The sequence below is a fragment of the Mus caroli genome, unplaced genomic scaffold (genome assembly GCF_978045245.1).
Source record: "Mus caroli unplaced genomic scaffold, Mus_caroli_1 scaffold_2, whole genome shotgun sequence".
Lineage (NCBI taxonomy): Eukaryota > Metazoa > Chordata > Mammalia > Rodentia > Muridae > Mus > Mus caroli.
The window spans coordinates 104,495,341-104,521,845 of NW_028227257.1; the positions used below are offsets into that span (position 1 = coordinate 104,495,341).

Genomic DNA, 26,505 nt, shown 5'->3' on the forward strand with positions numbered 1-26,505 from the left:
ATGTGGTCAGGGCAAGAGATACAAAAACATAAAACTATTCCTTACATTTGAGAAGCCTCATCCATAAAGTAAATATGTAGATCATGTCAATATACTGAAAATAGACAATTTCAGTATATTTTATTAAGGGTTGAACCAGGAGAAATAAAAAAATAAAAAACATCATAATTAATAATAAGCCTTATACCTCATTAACCAGTATGACATAAACATTCATCAATCAGCAACATGGCTGGTGCAGGATACTGAATTACACTTGCTGTGCTAAGAATCCCTCTTTTAATTGCTTAATCATGAAGCCATTAGAGAATTTTCAATGGATACCAAGGAATTAAAAATGCTATAGCCTAAGGGGGGAAGGGGATGGTCAAAGGGGAGGGATATATGGCATATGATCAAAATATGATATAGTTGAAAGACATTCTCAGTATGAAAGCCAATATAATGTATAATAACTATATACCAATAAAGAAAGCAAACAAAAACATCATAGCCAACCCAGGGGCATGGTTTCAAATATCCCAGCAACACCCCAAATCCACTGTAACTCCAAAACCCCACTGCCAATCAACCAATTAATGCCTGGAGATGTTCTTAGTCTTCAATAAGCTTGCCACCCAGCACAGGGATGTCTGACCTGCCCCTTTTCCTCGGCTGCCACTCTGCTCAGGGCACTTCAGACTCACCACGCTCATGTTACACCACCTGAGGCTTCACCTCCAGTCCAGCTCCTCCTAACTCACCCTGAGTAAGATGGTCAGAAAGAGCTTTCTGAGGCAAAGATGACTGAAGCCCCCTCCACAGAGAAAGTCTACTGCAGACAGGTTAATTACCACACAAACATCTGCAAAGCTCTAACTCATGCTACTGTGCTCTCACAAGTCCAGCTCTGCCAACAGGGATCAAGTCTGCTAAGGCAGGAGACCCCACAGCCCTCCGTCTCCCCTTAGACTCAGATCACGTGCAGCCTCTTACAGAAGCACTTCCTTGTGTTCCTTCCTCTTCCACCTTGAAAAAGCTCCGTGAATGAAGCCTAGCATCCCCACAAGCCCAGTCCCTGCGCTGCCCACAGCCCTCCTCCACTGCTGCCCTCGCTTACAAGGCTGAGTTCTCCTTAGGCTGGGAGCCTGTGAAGGGCAGTGCCATGGCATGCGCCACTGTCCTCTGGAAACTCTGGGTTAACAGCACATTTTCAAACTGCTGTACTTTTACTCACCAAACTGGAACTGCTGGTTGTCCATGAGGCGGATAGATGCAGGAGCACATCTCTGTATAAGGAAGAGAAGGTGGAGAGTCAACTCAACTCACTAAAATGTCACACAACAGGACCTGACTGTTGACATATGTAAGGACTTAGCTCCTAAAGATGCATAAAAAGAAAAGAACCTCAATGGTTTATATCATTTCATGAAGACTATAAACACCAGTAGCTTATAAAAATATTTGAAGAACTCTCTATATAAAAGCAACATACATATTCAGACTTTTAATCTTAGCAATAAAATATACTTATTGCCTGGCAATAACTTAAAAAGAAATGCCAGTCCTGAAAATGGACTATTTTACAACAAAATAGAACTTTTTTTTTTCAAAGACTAAATATGTATCTTAAGAATTGCACATTTTGGCCCATGCCCAAATGGTGTGGTGCCTCCCACTGCTCAGGAGGCATGGGCAGGCAGATCTCTGTGAGTTTGAGACCAGCCTGGTCTACATAGTAAGTTCCAGGACAGCCAGGGTTACCAGAAAAACCCTGTCAAAAAAAGAAAATGGAAAAAAACAAAACAAAAAGAACCATAGCACAATCAACCAATGAATGCCTGGAAATGTTCTCAATCTTCCCTAAGCCTGCCACCCGGGTGGCAGGCAACAGCTGTCCGGAAAACTTGTCCCTCTTTCCTCTGCTGCCACTTATATAGAAAGTTTTTCTTTTCTGCTTTATAGAGAGTCCTTCAAATTTTGTAGTACTGTAGTAGGTTTCTGCAGGGTTTGTTCTCCTTCATCTCCTCCATTTTCCTTTTTTTTTTTTTTTTTAACAGTGCTGAGAATCCAGGTCGTGGCCAGACACACACCTGCTGTAAATGTTCTACCACTCAGATGCATCCCCAGGCTCTTGCACACTTTTAAAATGAGGAAAACACTGATGGAAATTTTTATATGCTAAAGAACTTCCAAAAAGTATCTGCAGTATCTTAAAAGACAACTCGAGGAACCACTCCTTCCTTTACAGCTTTCCGCACACTATTTTAAAGGAAAACATACAGCCACTCAGACAGAGTTCTACACTCGTTCAGGGTTACTTGTAATGTAAGAAGCAGGAAAACTTTGATGGTTAAGGAGATCTGTGGGAAGAATAAAAGGCTGTTCCAGTGTCATATATATCTAGGAAGTAAGTGTTACAAGGAAGAAAACAACACACAAAACACAACGTGAAGACAGCAGGTGCAAGGTGAGTAATATTCACCTGTGGATCTGAAACCTAAAATGCCCTGAACTCCAACTATTTTCACCAACACCGCATTTCCGATTTGGGAATATTTGGACTTGCAGACGCAGATGTCCAAGTAGGAACAAATGGAAACCTGAGAAGAGAATGCAGACACTAACCCTGAGACTGCAGACAATACATTCATCTTGCAGTCTATTAACTTTGTGATGACCAAGCTATAAAAGGGTCTGAGGCCCAAACTGGATTATTGTTTCCTACACAAGATTTTAAGACCACTAAAGTTCTACCAAGGGCTGTTTGTAGAGCAGATGTTTTGAAAAATGCTGTAAACATTTTTTGAGACAGCATCTTGCTACGGTGACAGATGTCTCCAACCCCCGCTCAGCAATCCTACTGCTCAGCCTCAAAAACTGCCATAAACTTTCCAAACATCTGTCATCAAAGTATCGTTCATCAATAAAATCTACAGTTTCAAAACTCCCTAAAAGCTTAAAATATGCATTAAAACATTTTTGCTATTACTTGCTTTTAGTTGAACAAGTCTTTAATTACTATAAAGCATAAAACACAATTTTACCCAATAAAAGGATTAATAAGATTCCTATTTTAAAGCTTAAACCGTTTATTTACTCATCTAAATACTAAAGATGAAGTAGTTCAATTGACTTTTCAGAGTCACTGGCAGGTCTGTAGGGACAGTAAAAGAGGATCTAATACACACAGTGACAACCCACCAACTCCCACTATTCAGGGTGCTGTTTCCAAACTGCTGCCCTGCTTATCAACAACCCTGTCACAGAAGCATAACCTGTATTAACTACTTTTCAGTTAGATACAAGAGTGGATGAAGTTAAAATACTTGTCCAAGGTCGAATAACAGCAGAGACCAAGATCCTGACTACTGATGAGCAGTTTCAAGTAACACACACACATACAATATCACTAACCACACAGTTCTTAGCTTCATATTTGAATCAAAAATTACATCAAAACTATTATATTGGCCATTCTGTGGTCTTACTAAAAATTTAACAGTTTAAAAAATTACAATCAGGATAATTTTAAGTGTGATATAAAGGAATTATTGTTTGGCTAGAAATTCCTAAAATCACCACCAGTTTCCACACTAAAGGTGGGTCAATTTTCTTCACATTTACAAATCCAGATGCCTGTAATAAAATGAATGCAGTGACTTCTAATAAAATACATGAAACCTGATTAGGTCAAATTTCCTTTCTTCCTAAAATAAGCAGAAAATATCTATAGGCATGCACAAGATAATATCTATAAACAGAAATGTTTATATGTTCTGACATAAGCACACCACAAAATATTAAAGAATTCAGAGACTTTGGGGGAGGGGTGTTAAATTTCTGATGAGAAGTAAGTGTACATTCTACCTGTGGCCACCAGCCAGATTGCGGTTCGCCTGCTTCAAGGGCAGGTGCTATTCATGAAAACAAGCCACACAAGTGCATGCTGAGGAAGTGGAAGAAAGACAACTCTCAGTAAATGCTGTGGGCAGGAGGAGAGCTGGGCTACTGGGTCTCTCTGAGGTAGAAACACATCCAGAAACCACAGATTATTCTCGCTCCCTTGTTAGAATCTGCATTGATTTTATCTCCTGAAGCTGGAAGTAGTTCCATTGTTCTCTACCCATTCTATCCAGCTTTTATCTTATTTTTGAAACAGGGTCTCACAGTGTAGCCAGACTGACCTGGAACTCATTATGTAGACCAGGCTGACCTTGAACTTACAGAGATCTACCTCCCTCTACCTACCAGGTACTGGGATTAAAAGTGTACCTAAAGGCTGCAACAAAGCATGGTAGGGCAAACTTTTAAGATGCAGAGGTTGGGCTATGCTGCCCATCAAGGACTACTGACAACACAGTTCAGGCCTGCCTCTCACAGCTGCCAATCTGGCGGGCAGGGAAGAAAATTTGTCAGATGGAAAAGGGAAATGCTGGGTAGTAAGCGAGATTACAGTAAAACACTAAGTGTTCCAAGGTGCCCTGGAGGATACAGAATGGAGTGCCATTCTATCTCTCAAATGATTTAATTATTAGAATGCAACTTTCTTAAATATGCAAATAAAAATATTGTTTAGAAATAAACTGCTAAAATTCCTTAGAAATTATAATCTTGATTATCACTTCCTATAATTGTGGTTACAAACAATGCTATTCCCTATTAATGTTTTTAGGAGATGACTGCTGAAGTACTTAGGAGTCAAGTGTTACGGTGTCTGCAACTTAATTACCCATAGTCCACAATCATGTACATAAGGAACAAACAGAAAACAGTAGACCTATAAAGTGAATATGCAGGTGATCCCTACAATATTTATTCCAATGTTCTATGTATAAATTTTTCAAAATAAAAAAAAATGGGGGAAAGGTAAGGAAGGTTTAGTGCACTTGCTAAATCATGCAGCTACCAAAATTCATATAAACTCTGTGTGATTTTAACTTGGTGGCTGAATTACAAATACTACCAAGCTTTTAACACTGAATTTTAGAAATTGTCAAATTCAAGTCAAGGACTCATTTTTTTTCCCAAAGCCAAGAAATATATTTTCAGTTGCTGTCTTGAGTAAATTCTCATGAGCAAAGAATTCAAATAAAAAAAAAGTGTGTAGGTTAGTATGCTGGCCTTTGGCAACTAATAATTTGTAAATTATTACATATCATTCTAAATATACTTTTAAACAGAATTTAAAATAATTGATAGTTATCACAGCCTGGTGGTGGTGGCACATGCCTTTAATCCCAGCACTCAGGAGGCAGAGGCATACAGAAAGAACTCCATGAGTTTAAGGCCTGCTTGGTCTGCATAGTGAGTTCCAGGGCAGCCAGGGCTGTCTCAGAAAAAGGAAAAGGAAAAGGAAAAGGAAAAGGAAAAGGAAAAGGAAAAGGAAAAGGAAAAGGAAAAGGAAAAGGAAAAGGAAAAGGAAAAAAGGAAAAAAGGAAAAGGAAAAAAGGAAAAAAGGAAAAGAAAAAGAAAAAGAAAAGGAAAAGGAAAAGGAAAAAGAAAAAGAAAAAGAAAAAGAAAAGGAAAAGGAAAAAGGAAAAGGAAAAAGGTTAGCACAGCAGCTGATCAACGAGAAGCTCCTATACACAAACATCAAGCCCTGCACCAATTAGGTTATTTCCACTGCTTTCAAAACTAACTGGGAGGTTGAGCTGAAAACAGACTCAATCCTCTTTCAAGGATAAAGACTATAAACTCTCTAAGAACAGTTAAGAGTTCAAAGTCACACCAAACCATCCAGTAAGCAACACTGAAACTATAGGGCAGGCAAGCAAGGAGCCCTGGCACTACAGTGACCCCTGCTGGTAGGTGTCAGAAGTAACCTAAGAGGGGATGTTCAACAAACTAAGGGGCTATTTAAGAAATCCAAGAAATTTTAACAATACGCAAACAAAAGTTGAGTATAAAGTTGAGAAAATAATTAAGTGCACTTACTAGGATTTCTCATACATCTGACTTGCACCACCTATCTACGCCATACAGTCAGTAAATAACACCAAAAGGTATAAAAATAATTTCTGAGCACTAATTTAAAACCATATATCATTTTGTCTTGATGAATAAATAAATAAAAACACTGAACTCAAAACATGAGTATAGATTTGACTAAGCCAAATTTCTAGTAATTTCCTTCCTTTAAGAGTATTACAATGAGGAATTTACTTGAACCTTAAACCAAAAAGTAAAATTTAGTATTACTCTCTGTGCTAACTTCACAGATATCTCAATCTAACTACTTTATAAATTTAAAAAGGCAATTATTTAAGAAATACCTCAAAAGATTCATGGAAAATGTTTTTCTTACACTAACCCACTCCCCTTGCTAGAGAAAACCACCCACCTGAGATCAGGCACATGAGTGGAGATGTCCCTGCTTGGCTACTTTTACCAAAGTTCAGTAGTAATGCCCCTTTTAATTCCCCCTAAGACAGCTGCTACTTTCAGTTCTTAAAGATAAATTAAAAGGGTATCTCACTGAATGGCCCTCTATCTGGGCTGCCACAGCTAATGAGTTAGCTTTGAATTGAAATGGTTTGTTTCTTCAAAGGGTAAGCCAAACATCTTGTTCAAATTCCTAAATAAGCCTATCAAGATATCCAGGGGATGGGCCACCCTCCTGGAGGAGAAAAGGGGAAATGGGGAAAGGCCTCTGAGTGGTTGCAGGGGACAGCATTTGGAATGGTAATTAATTAATTTTAAAAAGCAAAAAAATAAATTAAATAAAAGGTCTACATGTTTATCAGAAACAAATGTTCCAATATTCAGCCCATGGACAATGCTATGCAAAGTTAAACTCAGTGAAGTTAAGATATGTTGTGTCATTAATTACCAAAGAAACTGAGAACTTCTCTATTGAATTTGCACATCACTTATTTCATTAAGATCACAGTGCTCCTATACAAAACCAATGATAAATTAATGAAAAGTTCAAGGTGGATGAAAGATATGTGTTGAATGAAAGTTTCTAGAAATGCAAAGTTTAAATATAGACAGGTTCCTCCTCTAACTATGTCAGAGTTAATATAGGTGAAATCATATATTTAAAGCTATTGGTAGTACTCACTGGTCATCCTGGAAATGACATGCAGATAGACAGACAGATAGATAGATAGATAGATAGATAGATAGATAGATAGATAGATAGATAGGGATCTATATTATAAACCAGGTATTTCTTCTTAAAGACAAATATTTCTGATTTTTAAGCATGAAATATGTATTATTTGGTAAATATTTCCTTCTGCTTATAAGAGCCACAAAAGCAGGCAAGTATGCTAATCATAACTTTAGTTTTATTTTCAGTTTAATAAAGGGACAATACCTACTTCTACGTAACTCTGCAAAGAGCAGGCCACACAATGAAAGACCTTCATTTCAGTGGATCACAGCTGTAAAGACCCAAGTAGCTAAACCACTGACCAAAGTTATTCTCTTTAGAAAGTAAAAAAATATGACACATATAAAATATTAGCTTATCATGACAATTGCATTTTATAAGTAGCAAGTAAGCCCAAAAGTTACTGCTGAATATACAAATATACTTTATTTAAAGTACACGTCAAAACTAATTTTTTCAGCTTATTTAAACTCCTGCAGAATTTACAGAACTCACAAACTATTTCTTTCCTGATGTGATCTACATTAACATAAGGAAATAGCTGTTAATTTAAAATTACTTAAAATGATGAAAACAAAGGCGAGAGAGTCAGAGAAGAGCACCGCTATGACTGGTGAAGGAGAGGCTGTCATCTAAATACCTCCCTCTGACGCCCAAGGGGCCAGTTTTCAAGGAACTGACTCATTTATACTACTCAGTTTTCTTCCAATGGCAAGAGATACCCCTCTCTCAACATGGAAGACAGAATCATAATCTCTCTCTTTTGTATGAGTCCACTGCTGCTGTCTTCAGACACACCAGAGGAGATCCCCTTGCCAATGCTTGTGAGCCGCCCTGTGGTTGCTGGGAATTGAACTCTTCTACCACACAGTTTGAAATTTTGAAAGCAGCTTAGGTGAAAATATTGTAAAAATGAAAGTGTGAAATTACAAGCGGCCAACACGTTATTCAATCAAGAACTGGGCACAACCATAAAACATACACTATCTCCTTTAGTCAATCTTAAGTTCCCATGCTATCATCTGAAACTCCGAATCTCAAACTAAGCAGCTAAGCCTTTCTATCTGAAAATACTGTTAGAAAAGGAGAACAAAATAGAGCACCTACTACTGGCGTGAGGTTTCTACTTAGTAAGCCAGTAAGGGCAATTATCTCTTAAACCATTAAAAAATTGTTTGTATCCATCCCCAAATGATGTCTGTACATTTGCATTATAAGGCATGAAATGTGTGGGTCCCTAAATGTGATACCACTAAATGGCATTCTTATCCATTCGAAGAACAATGCTTGAGAATAAACTATTATCTACCCAGATTTTAAAATTGGTTTCAAATAAGACAATCTTCCTAGTCTGTACAGTTCGTCTGCAAAAGCTATTTATTGCTAAGTACACAAACTACTCCAAACTTCAGTCCAGCCAGGTACTTTCTGGCTGGTCTGCTCTACAACCACATGGTGGCACTGTGGATCATTATTCCCTCTATTCCAAATGTTCCACTGAATCACACTACAGTCAGTCACCAGTTGGTATCTAAGATCCTTAAAAGGAGTTAAGGGGCAAGTTTTGTTGTTTTATACAAGGAGGAGGAGTCGTCTCATCAACAGTACAAGCAGCTCTTCTCTGACACCTTCTAATATGGGCACATCAAACTATAATAGAAATTGTACCAGATTATATGAACTAGTCTTATTTAAACTGAATGGCTCTATAATATAATAATATTATGAACAGGATTTTTATAGATTTACATATCACTTCTCAATGATGAAAGCAAAGGCATTTTCAAGTAAGTATGTACAATGTGGGAAAATAGATGGCCATTCAGAAAAGCATAAAATATTTATACCTGAATTCTAAAGACCAATTAAAAATACTTGTTGATGAATCCATTAACCTGAAGAGAGACTAGAAAATAGCTAACGCAGCTGAACATGACCCTCCTGAGATCTTTTATCAAGAAAATATATAGATCAATCTAAAATACTTTTTCATTTATTATCATTATTTTTTAATCTGAGTTGAACTGACAGAAGAGGCAATGAGAAAGGGTACCCTGTTTTGAGCTGCTAAATCTTTTGGGGATGGGGGAGGTGGGGGGGGGGGTAAGCATGTCCAGAGGAATTCTGGTCTGCCACCTTTTAACATAAGCTGAACATGCCCAAATGTTCTCATCTACCATTTTAACCTTTCCAGTAAGTGCTTCATCCTTTAAACTAAGTATGTCCCTAAATTATCCATCTTCCCTTCTTGAACTATGACCTTAAACTACACATGCAAATGTACCCACCTCTAAAGTGTATTCCCACATACATAAGTATAGGTGCTAACATAAAATTTGAAATGCTTTCTTTGTTGAAGGAGCGACCACTTTGGGAAGAGCCTCTTTGTTCACTCTGCCTGATGCAGGTAACAAAGCTTTCTACTCTTTTAAATATAAATGAAAGAATGAGTGAATGAATGAATGGACAACTTAAAACAAATAAAAAACTACTTTGGGATTCATGTTTCTTTTGCTAAAAAACCAGAGGCAATATAGATTAACTAGAAATACCATGTTTTTGACCTACAGACAACAGGGACTATGTCTTTAATACAGCCTGGGACTATATTCTGAGAGCTGGTTTTTTAAAAATTATAGATGGATGGATGGATGGATAGATGGATGGACGGACGGACGGACGGACAGACAGACAGACAGATAGATAGATAAATTAACATATTTAAATTTTTTGTTTTATTTTTTAATTAGTGAACTTCCAATTACTTTCTTTAAATTAAAAAGCAAAAATTTCAAATACCTACGCATTTCACTATCTTATAGTCCAACTTGAATATGGATAACTGGCCAGATATTTTCTTGAGTGCTAACTAGGAAGCTGACCTACACCGGTGATATCAAAAAGTTTCCTTCCAGTATAGTGGGTGTCCCAGTTCTTAATCCCAGCACTCAGGTGGATTCTTGTGAGTTTGAAGCCAGACTGATCTACATAGCAAGTTCCAGGCTTTCCAAAGCTACTCAGTGAGACTCACGAACAAAAAGAAGGAAAAGAAAAGGAGAGGAAAAAGATTCCCCTTTCATATACCTGATGAAGAGCACTAAGGAACTCAATGTCTTAGATAGAGAAAGCAAGAAGGGTTGAAGTACATTGCCTTAACTTTCATTTGATGAGGGTCAAAACTATTATAAACTATTGCAGTTCAAACAATGAGTAAGGTAAGATATTTCCACACTAAAACACAGAATGAAATAAAGAGGTCACCTGGCATGATTTAGTCCTTTAAGAAAAAGGAAGATGGAAAATGATAATATATCTCTTTATAGAAGACAGAAGGCAGGAGGTAGTTTTGTGTTTGTGTTTCTTTTTCTTTTTTAAAGATTACAAACAGGGGGCTGGAGAGATGTCTTAGTAGTTAAGAGCTCTGGCTGCTCTTCCAGAGGACCCGAGTTCAATCCCCAGCACCCACATGGCGGCTCACACCTGTCTGTAACTTCAGTTCCAGTGGATCTGATACCAATGCACATGAAATAAAATTAATTATTAAAAAAAAAGGAGTCTTGAAAAAAGAAAGAAAGAAAAATTACTTAAACTATAAAACCAAGTAGCACCTACCAGCACACTCTATATATTAAAAACACTTATCTACATTTTAAACTTCTAAATTTGGTGGTTAGTGATGCTCAGTCATTAACTCTAGTTTCTCCTTTCTTTTTCTTTCTGCCTTTTTTTTGGGGGGTGGGGTATGTGTCTTGGTTTGTTGAGACAGGGTCTATTTATACAACCCTGGCTGTCCTGAGACTCACTGTGTAACCAGGCTATGAGCTCAGAGATCCGCCTGCTTCTGCTTTCCAAGCCCTGGGATGAAAGGTATGCACCACCACACGTGGCTACTTCTAATTTCAATAAATGTTTTATTTAAGATAAGCTAAATATCATTTCAATTCATCACAAAATGTGTTATTCCAAAATAATTTAAAATATAGCATTCCACACAAAGCAAAATCATTTAAAGCCAGGAATCAAAGCACATATCTTACCTTGGGCCCAAATCACACAGGCCTCTTCGGACACGAGATAGGGGTGAGAGCAGTGTGAACTACTGAATGAAACAAGTGTACTTAAGGCTCATTCTCTATGTAAAATGTGGTAAAACAATTACAACTATAACACAACTAAATATAAAGAGTCCTTGAAGCATCACAATTATAGTAGAATTTTTAAAATATAATTGATATATATCTTCTACTTTGTTTTTACCTGCTTTGCAATTTCTCTTAAACAGGCTACACCTTGTTCAAAGTTAGGGAAAGCCACCGAACCGTACTTCTGGTACTCAGGGGTTGGTCTGATCTTTATTGTAGCTTCTGTTATTACACCAAGAGTTCCTGAAAAAGAAGGGAAATAATACATTTATCACATAGCAATTTTCTAAAACCATATTTAAATCTATTTAATCGACTGATTCTACTGATTAATTCTATTATCCATGTTAAATTTATTTAATCTCTTCTATATGGGGAATAATGGCTAATCAAGTCTTCTAAAATGAATAATTAAACAAATTTTATAATTTCAAAAATGATTTTAGAATTTTTTTAATGTATAAGTATTTTAAAACATTCTAAGCACTTATAAATATGCAGGAAATCACTCAATACATAAAATAAAAATATTTTTTAAAAAATAGAAAAAAAAAAACATTCTAAGCTTTCACCAAGAAAGTTACTCTTAAATGGTTTTTTAAGCATTATAACACATTAGAAGAAAAATATAGAGAAGCAAGTTGATACATCTCACACATATTGACAAAGGTATATTCTGATGTGTCAATATTTACTATGAAAAGATTTACTGGGCCAAAAAGATGCTAATTTTCTAACTTTGAAATGACTGAAGGATTCCGAGGAACTATGACCTTGCCTTGTGTCCTCAGATTTAGTACACAGAAAGACAAACACATTACTGAGACGCTCTTAACAAAAGTATTCAGACACAAAATAACTATAAGTAGGAAGCATGAAAAAACCACATATGGCATATTCTTTACTGTTTGGGCCATAAAGAGATTAAACTGAAAGAAACTAACCTAAAATCAAATGCTTCCATGCTTTCAAACCTCTAGTTTCAGATGTACAAATAGTGTACCATTAGCAAATATTTCAATGATCACTTTTAAAAAGTGTGCAGACCGAGGCAGCTAGGGTGCAGGGTCGGCTGACACTCGCCAGCTACCCACAACACCCGCCACAGGATCTTAAGACTTCTGGTGAGTGGAACACAGCTTCTGCTCCAATCCAATTGCGCACGAGACCTGAGACTGCATTAGTTAGGGAAGCAGAAACCGGCCTGAGTAGGGCCACAGGCCTCATCCGGCCGGATCAGCACGGGGGTAGCTTGAGCGCAGGGTCTCCTGACACCCGCCAGCTACCCACGACCCCCGCCACAGGATTTTGAGACTGCTGGTGAGTGGAACACAGCTTCTGCTCCAGTCCAATCACGCGGGACCTGAGACTGCTTTGGTTGGGGAGGCAGAAATCCGGCCTACGTAGGGCCACAAGCCTCTTCCGGTCAGAAAAGCACCGGGGTAGCTAGGGCGCAGGGTCGGCTGACACTCGCCAGCTACCCACAACACCCGCCACAGAATCTTAAGACTTCTGGAGAGTGGAACACAGCTTCTGATCCAATCCAATTGCGCACAGGACCAGAGACTGCATTAGTTAGGGAAGCAGAAAACCGGCCTGAGTAGGACCACAGGCCTCTTCCGGCTGGACCAGCACCGGGGTACCGCCAGCTACCCACGACCCCCGCCACAGGATTTTGAGACTGCTGGTGAATGGAACACAGCTTCTGCTCCAATCTTTAAACAGTGACAACGATAACAACTAACCCCAGAGATTACCAGATGGCGAAAGGTAAACGTAATAATCTTACTAACAGAAACCAAGACCACTCACCATCATCAGAACCCAGCACCCCCACTTCGCCCAGTCCAGGGCACCCCAACACACCGGAAAAGCTAGACACGGATCTAAAAGCATATCTCATGATGATGGTAGAGGACATCAAGAAGGACTTTAATAACTCACTTAAAGAATTACAGGAGAACATGGCTAAAGAGTTACAAGTCCTTAAAGAAAAACAGGATAACACAATCAAACAGGTAGAAGTCCTTAAAGAAAAACAGGATAACACGATCAAACAGGTAGAAGTCCTTAAAGAAAAACAGGAAAACACATCCAAACAGATGATGGAAATGAACAAAACCATACTAGACCTAAAAAGGGAAGTAGACACAATAAAGAAAACCCAAAATGAGGCAACACTGGAGATAGAAACCCTAGGAAAGAAATCTGGAACCATAGATATGAGCATCAGCAACAGAATACAAGAGATGGAAGAGAGAATCTCAGGTGCAGAAGATTCCATAGAGAACATCAGCACAACAATCAAGGAAAATGTAAAATGCAAAAAGATCCTAACTCAAAACATCCAAGAAATACAGGACACAATGAGAAGACCAAACCTACGGATAATAGGAGTGGATGAGAATGAAGATTTTCAACTCAAAGGACCAGCAAACATCTTCAACAAAATTATAGAAGAAAACTTCCCAAATCTAAAGAAAGAGATGCCCATGAACATACAAGAAGCCTACAGAACTCCAAATAGACTGGACCAGAAAAGAAATACATCCCGACACATAATAATCAGAACAACAAATGCTCTAAATAAAGATAGAATACTAAAAGCAGTAAGAGAAAAAGGCCAAGTAACATATAAAGGCAAGCCTATCAGAATTACACCAGATTTTTCACCAGAGACTATGAAAGCCAGAAGATCCTGGACGGATGTTATACAGACACTAAAAGAACACAAATTCCAGCCCAGGCTACTATACCCAGCCAAACTCTCAATTAACATAGATGGAGAAACCAAAGTATTCCACGACAAAACCAAATTCACACATTATCTCTCCACGAATCCAGCCCTTCAAAGGATAATAACAGAAAAAAACCAATACAAGGACAGGAACCACGCCCTAGAAACAAGAAGGTAATCCCTCAACAAACCTAAAAGAAGACAGCCACAAGAACAAAATGCCAACTTTAACAACAAAAATAACAGGAAACAACAATTACTTTTCCTTAATATCTCTTAATATCAATGGACTCAACTCCCCGATAAAAAGACATAGACTAACAAACTGGCTACACAAACAAGACCCAACATTTTGCTGCTTACAGGAAACTCATCTCAGAGAAAAGGATAGACACTACCTCAGAATGAAAGGCTGGAAAACAATTTTCCAAGCAAATGGCATGAAGAAACAAGCTGGAGTAGCCATTCTAATATCTGATAAGATTGACTTCCAACCCAAAGTCATTAAAAAAGACAGGGAGGGACACTTCATACTCATCAAAGGTAAAATCCTCCAAGAGGAACTATCAATCCTGAATATCTATGCTCCAAATACAAAGGCAGCCACATTCATTAAAGAAACTTTAGTAAATCTCAAAGCACACATTGCACCTCATACAATAATAGTGGGAGACTTCAACACACCACTTTCACCAATGGACAGATCATGGAAACAGAAACTAAACAGGGACACAGAGAAACTAAGAGAAATTATGAATCAAATGGATCTGGCAGATATCTACAGAACATTCTATCCTAAAACAAAAGGATATACCTTCTTCTCAGCACCTCATGGTACCTTCTCCAAAATTGACCACATAATTGGTCACAAAACAGGCCTCAACAGATACAAAAATATTGAAATTGTCCCATGCATCCTATCAGATCACCATGGACTAAGGCTGATCTTCAATAACAAAATAAATAATAGAAAGCCAACCTTCACATGGAAACTGAACAACACTCTTCTCAATGATACCTTGGTCAAGGAAGGAATAAAGAAAGAAATTAAGGACTTTTTAGAGTTCAATGAAAATGAAGCCACAACATACCCAAACTTATGGGACGCAATGAAAGCATTTCTAAGAGGAAAACTCATAGCTCTGAGTGCCTCCAAAAGGAAACTAGAGAGAGCACACATTAGCAGCTTGACAACACACCTAAAAGCACTAGAACAAAAGGAAGCAAATTCACCCAAGAGGAGTAGACGGCAGGAAATAATCAAACTCAGGGGTGAAATCAACCAAGTGAAAACAAGAAAAACTATTCAAAGAATCAACCAATCAAGGAGCTGGTTCTTTGAGAAAATCAACAAGATAGATAAACCCTTAGACAGACTCACTAGAGGGCACAGGGAAAGCATTCTAATTAACAAAATCAGAAATGAAAAAGGAGACATAACAACAGATCCTGAAGACATCCAAAACACCATCAGATCCTTCTACCAAAGGCTATACTCAACAAAACTGGAGAACCTGGACGAAATGGAGAAGTTCCTAGACAGATACCAGGTACCAAAGTTGAATCAAGATCAGGTTAATGATCTAAACAGCCCTATATCCCCCAAAGAAATAGAAGCAGTCATTAATAGTCTCCCAACTAAAAAAAGCCCAGGACCAGATGGGTTTAGTGCAGAGTTCTATCAGACCTTCAAAGAAGATCTAATCCCAGTTCTTCACAAACTATTCCACAAAATAGAAACAGAAGGTACTCTACCCAACTCATTCTATGAAGCCACAATTACTCTGATACCTAAACCACAAAAAGACCCAACAAAGATAGAAAACTTCAGACCAATATCCCTTATGAATATTGATGCAAAAATCCTCAATAAAGTTCTTGCTAACCGAATCCAAGAACACATCAAAACAATCATCCATCCTGACCAAGTAGGTTTCATCCCAGGGATGCAGGGATGGTTCAATATACGGAAATCCATCAACGTAATCCAGTATATAAACAAACTCAAAGACAAAAACCACATGGTCATCTCGTTAGATGCGGAAAAAGCATTTGACAAGATCCAACACCCATTCATGATAAAAGTCTTGGAAAGATCAGGAATTCAAGGCCCATACCTAAACATGATAAAAGCAATCTACAGCAAACCAGTAGCCAACATCAAAGTAAATGGTGAGAAGCTTGAAGCAATCCCTCTAAAATCAGGGACTAGACAAGGCTGTCCACTTTCTCCATACCTATTCAACATTGTACTTGAAGTCCTAGCCAGAGCAATTCGACAACAAAAGGAGATCAAAGGGATACAAATTGGAAATGATGAAGTCAAAATATCACTTTTTGCAGATGATATGATAGTATACATAAGTGACCCTAAAAATTCCACCAGAGAACTCCTAAGCCTGATAAACAGCTTCGGTGAAGTAGCTGGATATAAAATTAACTCAAACAAATCAATGGCCTTTCTCTACACAAAGAATAAACAGGCTGAGAAAGAAATTAGGGAAACAACACCCTTCTCAATAGTCACAAATAATATAAAATATCTTGGCGTGACTCTAACTAAGGAAGTGAAAGATCTGTATGATAAAAACTTCAAGTCTCTGAAGAAAGAAATTATAGAAGATCTCAGAAGATGGAAAGATCTCCCATGCTCATGGATTGGCAGGATCAACATTGTAAAAATGGCTATCTTGCCAAAAGCAATCTACAGATTCAATGCAATCCCCATCAAAATTCCAAATCAATTCTTCAATGAATTAGAAAGTGCAATCTGCAAATTCATCTGGAATAACAAAAAACCTAGGATAGCAAAAACTCTTCTCAAGGATAAAAGAACCTCTGGTGGAATCACCATGCCGGACCTAAAGCTCTACTACAGAGCAATTGTGATAAAAACTGCATGGTACTGGTATAGTGACAGACAAATAGACCAATGGAATAGAATTGAAGACCCAGAAATGAACCCACACACCTACGGTCACTTGATCTTCGACAAGGGAGCTAAAAACATCCAGTGGAAGAAAGACAGCATTTTCAACAAATGGTGCTGGCACAACTGGTTGTTAACATGTAGAAGAATGCGAATCGATCCATTCCTATCTCCTTGTACTAAGGTCAAGTCTAAGTGGATCAAGGAACTTCACATAAAACCAGAGACACTGAAACTTATAGAGGAGAAAGTGGGGAAAAGCCTTGAAGATATGGGCACAGGGGAAAAATTCCTGAATAGAACAGTAATGGCTTGTGCTGTAAGATCGAGAATTGACAAGTGGGACCTCATGAAACTACAAAGCTTCTGCAAGGCTAAAGACACCATCAATAAGACAAAAAAACCACCAACAGATTGGGAAAGGATCTTCACCTATCCTAAATCAGATAAGGGACTAATATCCAATATATATAAAGAACTCAAGAAGGTGGACTCCAGAAAGTCAAATAACCCCATTAGAAAATGGGGCTCAGAACTGAACAAAGAATTCTCACCTGAGGAATACCGAATGGCAGAGAAACACCTGAAAAAATGTTCAACATCCTTAATCATCAGGGAAATGCAAATCAAAACAACCCTGAGATTCCACCTCACACCAGTCAGAATGGCTAAGATCAAAAATTCAGGTGACAGCAGATGCTGGCGAGGATGTGGAGAAAGAGGAACACTCCTCCATTGTTGGTGGGATTGCAAGCTTGTACAACCACTCTGGAAATCAGTCTGGCGGTTCCTCAGAAAATTGGACATAGTACTACCGGAGGATCCAGCAATACCTCTCCTGGGCATATATCCAGAAGATGTCCCAACCAGTGAGAAGGACACATGCTCCACTATGTTCATAGCAGCCCTATTTATAATAGCCAGAAGCTGGAAAGAACCCAGATGTCCCTCAACAGAGGAATGGATACAGAAATTATGGTACATTTACACAATGGAGTACTACTCAGCTATTAAAAAGAATGAATTTATGAAATTCCTAGCCAAATGGATGGACCTGGAGGGCATCATCTTGAGTGAAATAACACAATCACAAAAGAACTCACACAATATGTATTCACTGATAAGTGGATATTAGCCCAAAACTTAGGATACCCAAGATATAAGATACAATTTGATAAACGCATGAAACTCAAGAAGAATGAAGACCAAAGTGTGGACACTGTGCACCTTCTTAGAATTGGGAACAAAACACCCAGGGAAGGAGTTACAGAGACAAAGTTCGTAGCTGTGATGAAAGGATGGACCATTTAGAGACTGCCGTATCCAGGGATCCATCCCATAATCAGCTTCTAAACGCTGACACCATTGCATACACTAGCAAGATTTTGCTGAAAGGACCCAAATATAGCTGTCTCTTGTGAGACGATGCCGGGGCCTAGCAAACACAGGAGTGAATGTTCACAGTCAGCTATTGGATGTATCACAGGGCTCCCAATGGAGAAGCTAGAGAAAGTACCCAAGGAGCTAAAGGGATCTGCAACCCTATTGTTGGAACAACATGATGTACTAACCAGAACCCCGGAGCTCTTGTCTCTAGCTGCATATGTATCGAAAGATGGCCTAGTCGGCCATCAATGGAAAGAGAGGCCCATTGGACTTGCAAACTTTATATGCCCCAATATAGGGGAATGCCAGGGCCAAAAGAATGGGAATGGGTGGGTAGGGAAGTGGGGGGGCGCTATGGGGGACTTTTGGGATAGCATTGGAAATGTAAATGAGGAAAATATGTAATAAAAATATTAAAAATCAAAAAAAAAAGTGTGCAGAGAGAGATGTGAATAAAACTGAAGAACTTAGGTACCACATTGGAAATCAATGTCCAGATCATGTTTGGAATCCCTAGAGTGACTTACCAAGATGTACACACAGTGTTAAAGACTAGTCTGAGTCAGTGAGGTATAAATCAGACTGATTAGTTGTTGATATATTGATATATTCATTATGTATATCTGTTGTTTCTATCTTATTTAAAATATGAGCCTCTTATAATTTGCATGGTCACAAAAATCTCTTTAAGTTTGCACAACTAACATTTTAATATATAAAAACAAATGTAAAATAGAAAACATAACTAAAATGACTAAAGTTTTTTGTTTCCATATCTTTGGGATATAATTTCAATGATTCACCCATTTATAATTCTAGAAACCCTCAAAAGAAAATAATGGCTATTGTTATCCTATTGGTTACCCACCATAACTAGATGGTAAAACCCTAATGGTGAAGACACAATACACTTTGGGTCCAGCAAATAGAGAAATCATGCTGAACTGATCTGGAAGTTTTCTCCCTGCTGGCTACCTTTTATAGTAGTGGACCCTGAACACTACAGTATCAACCAGCCAGGCAAGATGTTTGCATGGCCACAATCCTGGCGTGACCATTAGGGAGGCAAACAACTGTGTGTATGTACAAGGGTGGGCAGGGACTACTATGACCCTGACAAACAACCTTGTGACAGTTATGTTTATACCCACAGATGAGCAGGCTATCAAGATCAGAGAAGCTTCTTTTTGCAATAGGCTTCAGTCTGTGCAAAACTGGTGAAAGTGGTGAAAATAACTGTTGAGTGCTCAACTCTAAATGGGACAGCTCTACCAACACCACAAAGTTCAGGGAACATTGTGGAAGAGAAACAGGGAGAATGTAAGAGCCAGAGGCTGGAGTGAGTGCTGAAAATACTGTCATCTGGACATGGTGTGGTTGTTGCACTCGTGAACTCAGAGGCAGCTATGGCTACTTCCACACAATCAAGCCAGTCAGTAATTCCAGCAGATTGTGCAGGTGCCCTTTAGGGCTCTACTGCTGAGCAGCTATTGGTAGAGGATGGCTGCTACAGGAGGAAGAGTCATTTTTCTTCAGGGATGTGGCCACTGGTGGGTTGCCCATGCTTGTATAGGCAACTCACTTAACTCAATGAGTTACTAAATCGAGGAGGAGGAGGAGGAGGAGGAGGCGGAGGCAAGGGAGATGTGAGGGACACCTTAGGGAGGCACAGGGAAAGTGTGAGGCTGAGAGTGGATATGCTCAAGATATATTGTATACATGTTTCAAATTATCAAAGTAGAAATAAAAGGTATTTTAAAAGAAAATGCTAAAGTTAATAGCTTTTAATGTATTCACATGTATGTATAATCATTACTATAAACTAAATTAGACCATTTTAATCTCCCCACAACTGTACCAATTAAACAACCATGCTCCATTTCCAGACCCATGCCCTAGCCAATTATTCATAAATATATTCTGTCTCTATGCATATTCTGGATATTTTATATAAAAGGAATCTCATTTGTACTTTTTTTAATTTGCAATGATTTCAAGGTTCACTTGAAACAGCATTTATTTATATCAAAGAACTACTATCAATAAACTACTGAAAATTCTGAAGCTGGTTTATGTAGTAACTACAATGAAAAGTTCATTTAAAGAAGCTGCATAACAGCACAATACAGCTAATCCTGGTTACAGAAGTGTGGGTGAAGTGGCCCCACAAGGGAGTGAGGTGGCATGAGCAAGGGAGAGATGCCCTTTCCTTCCCCTCCCCTCATGCAGCAGGCAGGTGAGCTGGCCCAGAGGTCATGAGAGCAGGGGAGCGAGCCCTGCCCCTCCCTAATTATAGCTCTGAGAGAGTGGGCCCTGCATCTTACCTTGAGCATCACAGTAGAGCTATCCCTGGTGGCAAAGGCATGGGTGAGTCAGCCCCAAGGGCTTGAGAGCATGACCCTGTCTGTTCCTTGCTGGCTGTAGCATTGTGTAAGCTAGCCAGGGGCAGTGTTAGAGAGCTTACCCTGGTGGTGCAAGTGCAGAAGACCTGATGGGCTGACCAATACTCAGGCTCACACACTACCAAGGCCCAGATCCAGGGCTTTGAGTTGTCCCACCCAAACATCTACCCCATCTATGAATTGCTGGAGCAGGTAACAGGCCAGTCCTGAAGATCCAAAGCTGCGGGATCTCTATGACAATTGAAAACAACAGGGTATCCAAGAGGAGTTCTGGTGAGGATCCAGTATTGATAGAATAGCAGAAGCCAGAGGCCTCAAAACTTAACAGTGACTGGTTGCAATGAACATTTGCAGGTAAAGATGTGTGGACAAAAGGGTATATTGTGGGATATATATGCTGACACACTATAGCTTTCATGAAACTTTTTTATTTTTTTATTCTATCTTCTTTATTTTCTTTGAGTAGGGGAGATTGCAAGGGCAGATGGCAAATACAAAGGGGACAGACAGATGAGTGGGATTGCATGATGTGAAATTCACAAAGAATCAATAAGAAGTTAAAAAAAAAAAAAAACCAAACTGCCCAACATGCGATCTGGCAGAAAATGGAGTATCAAACTTGAAGACTGACAGAGATTGTGACACATTGTGCTATAAAAAGAATAGAGGGAAAAACAAAGAAAAAACTAACAAAGTCTCTGAAAAACATCAAAACCCTTTAGTTACAATACTAGATAAATAATGAAAGTACTGTTAGAGCAGAGACAAAACATGGAGCAGAACAATTATTTTAAAAAATAGCTGACAATTTCCTCTAACAGTACCCAATACATCAAATAAGTTCAAGAAATATCAAGTGGGTCAACACAAAAATATCCACAGACAGCTGATGATATGAATGCTCAAAGACAAGAAAAAAGTCTTGAAAACAACATGGAAAATGATCAACAAGAAAATTTTATAAAATGTATAGCTGACCTGAAGCCAGAAAATAGTGGACTAGCATATCCAGAGAGCAAAGGAAGAAGCCTGTCAACCACAAATTATGTATCCCACATTCAAACTATGAAGACAAACAAAAGCTGAGACTTTGTTCAGACCAGGTTCTGAATAAATCCTAGAAGTTCTTCAAGTTGGAAGACGATGACCTCAAACAGAAGAAAATCAATAAACAAAAGATAAAAATCACAACAGGTAGCACCAGCTATATAATACAAGGGGGGAACCCCACAAGGCTCACATACTATGAGATTCCTTTTATTAAAGGCCAGAATATGAAAATCAATATAGGCAGAAAATGACAAGTTGTTTGGTAGAACACAGTTGTGATTACAAAGGCAAAGTTATATTTTTACAATTATAAAAGACAATACAGATATTTACTTCTTATATATCAGTGGTTCTCAACCTTCTTTTAATACAAATCCTCATATTGTGATGACCCCCCAACCATAAAATTATTTTGTTGCTATTTCACAACTGTAATTTTACTTCTTTTATGAATTATAATATAAATATCTGATATTCAGGATATCTGATATGCAATCCTTGTGAAAAGACTGTTAAACCCCCAAAAGGGTCACAACCCACAGGTTGTGAACCACTGTAATACAACATTTAAAACAATGCTATAAAACAATACCATTATAATATACTCAACACTTGAACTTCAGCATCACTGAGCAGGGTAGAAACAATGGTCTGTGCAGGCGGATGACTTGAATCATAGGAACAGACCAGGAGAACCAGAATGGATGAATAACAAAAGCTCTAGGTATATACTTGCTCTCCTTCCTTCCAGGAGACTCATTCTAAGTCATACAATTATATAAAGTAATAGCTATACTGCTGAGTAGGTTATACAGGTGATATGTATAACCATATAACATAATGGAAAGTTTAAAGAACAGAGCTAGAAGTGCTACCTCTGTGTTTTATGACTGCTTAAATAAGGTGTAGATTTAAAGCCATACAGCAACCACTAAAAAGAAAAGAAAAAAATAAATAAATAAAGTCATAAGAGAAAAAAATATTTGCTAAATGCAAAGGCATGCAAAACTGGATGGAGTGAGTAGATACAGGTGTGGCAATGACATTAAATGTGAATGTACTGAGCAACTAAAAGACAAGACTGTCTAAATCAGCAGTTCCTAACCCAAAGGGAGCAAGCTTTTTGGGGGCTAACAACTTTCATAGGTGTCACCTAAGATGATTAGAAAACACAGATATTTTCATTCATGATTCATATGAAGTAGCAATGAAAATAATCGTATGGTTGAGGGGGTCACAACATAAAGACTGTATTAAAGGGTCACAACATTATGAAGGTTGAGAACCACTATTGTAAATAATTGAAAGGTATGGTTGTTTCAAGAGACACACTTTCAAATACAGCTAGACTCAAATATGGTAAAGGTGTACCGGTGTACCGTGCAAACAGTACTAATAGCAGACAAGACTGATTTAAACAGAATGACACTACACAGTGAGCAACACTTGGAAATGATAAATAAATGGGAAGACACACAATTATTAAAAGATGGTGCTGATAACAGGAAGTGAAAATATATGACGGAAACTGATACAAATGAAATGGATAATGAATACTTGGACACCTCAAAACCCCACTTTCGGTGATTTAAGAACTAAGCAAAAGGAAGACTGAACAATGATTTAAGTAAATTTGCCCTCATTCATAGACTAAAACATACCATTCAGCAATAGCAGATTGTAAATTCATTTCAGGCACACACACAGTATTCTTCAGGACAGACCACAAACTAGGCGATACAACAAGCCTGAGCAGATTTCCAAAGCCTTCCCTTATATAAAATATGTTCCTATTATGGTTGATACAAAATACCCCCAAAGGCTATGTGTTTAAACCCCTGGTCTCTCCCTGTTGAGGTGCTGTTTAGGAGTCTGTGGAACCTTTAGGAGGTAAGTCTTCACTGGAAGACTGGCAGTGAGAGTTACAGAATGACCCTACTTCTACCCAAGCCTTCTACTTCTTGGTCTATGACAATATGATCAAGAAGTCCCATGTTCCTAGCACCAGGACTTCAAGTCACTGCCATTACCACAACCCTCTCTCCCCAGCCCTGTGACCAATACAAATGGTTCCTCCCACAAGTAATGTTGTGCCTGGTATTTAGTCAAGATGATAAAAAAAGTAACTAGACAACAAACTGGCATCAGGAATGGGGTTTTGCTATACTTGACCATGTGGTTCTCAGACTCTTGGATATGGTTTGTGAGAAGAACATGGAAGAGTGTGAAGTGGTAGTTTAGAGAGGTCCTAGAATGCCATAAACAGGACTTAACTCTTAATTCTAGTAAGAGTTCGGAAGACCAGATGCTAGCCTTACTTAAGAGTATGCCCCATAATTGTCTCCTTCCTGGACTCTGGTTTTCACAGAGACTCCAAGTTAAACAAATAAAATAAATATGATGTGAGCTTGGGTCTAACTTCTTTCTTTTATATGGAATTGCAAGGGATTCAGAATAGTCAGGGGGGAAAAAAAACAGGTCTCAAAGGCCTCACACCTCAGCTGCAAGATATAGAGAAAGCAAGCTGGAACTATTCAAGGGCTGTTAGAAAAAGCATCAACAGTCTAATCTAGCTATGAACCCTATGAACTACAAAAACAACCTATCAGGAAAAATATGCCCACCTGTGCAATCAATCACTCCATAAGAGGAAACCCATGCTATTTAATATTAAAAAGCAAGCATTTTCCTGAACAAATAAAGCCTCACATAAATTGAAAATATACTCTCAGGTAACTTCATTATTAAGAGAAACAGTGTCAAAAAGAGTTAATGGGGATCGAGGGAGGGGTCCCTGGTTAAGAGCACTGGCTGATCATTCAGAGGTCCTCGGTTTAATTCCCAACACTCACAATCCCAGGGCACCCAGTACTTTCTTCTGGCCTCCACAGGTATTGCATATACATGGTGCACAGAAACATATGCAAAGACACATACACATAAAATTAAAAATAAAGGGGCACAAAAAGAATGGTGTCACCTGATTCTGAATCTGTCCTCTCCCTGCCCTCCCTGTACAAGGCCTATGACTTCAATTTTAGGGAAAAAAAAAAAAGATTAAATAAATAAAACAAAATGCCCTATAAACCTCAAATTACCTCTAAAGCAAAGATAAAAAGAAAAGTTTCCCTTCGACCTACTGTAGTTCTCAACACTAAAGGACTGCAAGTGTGAGAAGGACTGAAGGGAAGCTTAAGCTATTGATCACACAACAGAGCTGAGGGCAGAGGGGTCACTGGCCAACACCTGAAATCCCAGCATTGGAAAACTGAGTAAAGAGGATTATAAATTTAAGACCAGTCAAAGCCACATAGTAAGTGCCAAGCCAACCTAGGCTGAAAGGTAAGACCCTCTAAAAACAAGCAAACAAATAAACAAAAACCAAAAAAACAGGAGCACAGGAAGATTAAAAAAAAATAAAGTACAGCAATTTAAGGGACAAAGAAAATACGTACAAAAGACCTTCATACAACAATAATGTCAAAATATTATATAAAACCATAATCCTATACAAGTCCTAGAGATGACCACATAAGGAATTGTGAAAAGGGCTAAGAAGCAAGTCAGGAATGGTAGTACATGCCTTTAATCCTAGCACTCAGGAGACAGAGGCATGCAGATCTGAGTTTGAGGCCAAACTGGTCTTCATACAAGTTCTAAGACAATCAGAACTACATAATAAAGACCCTGTCTCAAAGAAAAAAAAAAAAAAAAAGAACTACAAAGAAGAAAATGGTATGACTCAAGAAGAGCAATACTGATGAAGCAAGGAGACTGTGTGCACACATGTGTTCACCCTCATGCATACACACAAAGCAAAGGTACTCACGCACCCACCTACCCACAACCTATCACCTACCCACCCAGACACACCTACCTACCTGCACACATAAACCAACCCCCCACAGCTACCACCACCACCATCACAAATAGCTAATCTATCATCAAATGCTTGATATGATCTCTACCATGTCATTAGCAGACATTGTTGTTTGTTCTTTCTTTGTTGTTACTGTCAAAGAACAGAACTGATTGATAGGTCATTTCTCTACCAATGAAATGAACCAATTCAAGCCGGGTTAGAATATATTAAAGGCACTGGCCCTAAGGATGAAAGCCAAGGAAGAAGGGGAAGGGGAAGAAAGAGAGAAAGGGGGTATTTGCAAAGAAGAGAGATGGGAGAGAGAGTAAGAAAGAGACCAAAATATTTGGATTATATAGAGAAGAACCCCTCAGCTGAAATTTTTAAGGTTGGGAGCAGGGACTAAGGGATGCTGGGAGAACCTAGAGGACAGGTCTGCTTTGATATGTAAAATATGCAGCTAAGTCCCCAGCCCCAGGTCCTAAACCAAACACCAATACATGAATGCCTTAGTTATTTGTGAGGCTGAGGAGCACTGCAAAGGGGGTGGGGGTGGGGCTGCCTGGATCAAGAGTGAGGTCAAGGCTTATCTAAAATCTCATCTTGAGCCTGCCAGAAGTTGGACCATTTCCGCCTTGTTCTGGGCCTCCATGTCCCTGCTTACATAGCCTTACAAGCCCTACATCTGCCAACCTTGAGGTAATCAAGTAGCCTGGTGGCCTGGTTACAGGTTAAACTTCTTTTCTCCTCATAAGGTCACATTCCAGTGTGATGGCTTGTACATGCTTGGCCCAGGGAGGGGCACTGTTCGGAGGTGTGGCCTTGTTAGAGTAAGTGTAGCCTCTTGGGTGTAGGCTTTAATACCCTTGTCCTAGCTGACTAAGAGCCAGTATTGTGC

General features: G+C 38.7%; 1 protein-coding gene across 1 annotated transcript in view; it reads right to left on the minus strand.

The window, feature by feature from the left end:
• The window catches only part of Agps (alkylglycerone phosphate synthase), a 106,886-nt gene that overhangs the window by 43,327 nt on the left and 37,054 nt on the right, over nucleotides 1–26,505 (minus strand). Inside the window, exons 11-12 of the mRNA XM_021156099.3 lie at nucleotides 11,357–11,484; nucleotides 1,217–1,268 (exon numbers count right to left, since the gene is read on the minus strand). Of these exons, the coding sequence (XP_021011758.1) occupies nucleotides 1,217–1,268; nucleotides 11,357–11,484 (180 nt within the window). The remainder of the gene's footprint in view (nucleotides 1–1,216; nucleotides 1,269–11,356; nucleotides 11,485–26,505) is intronic.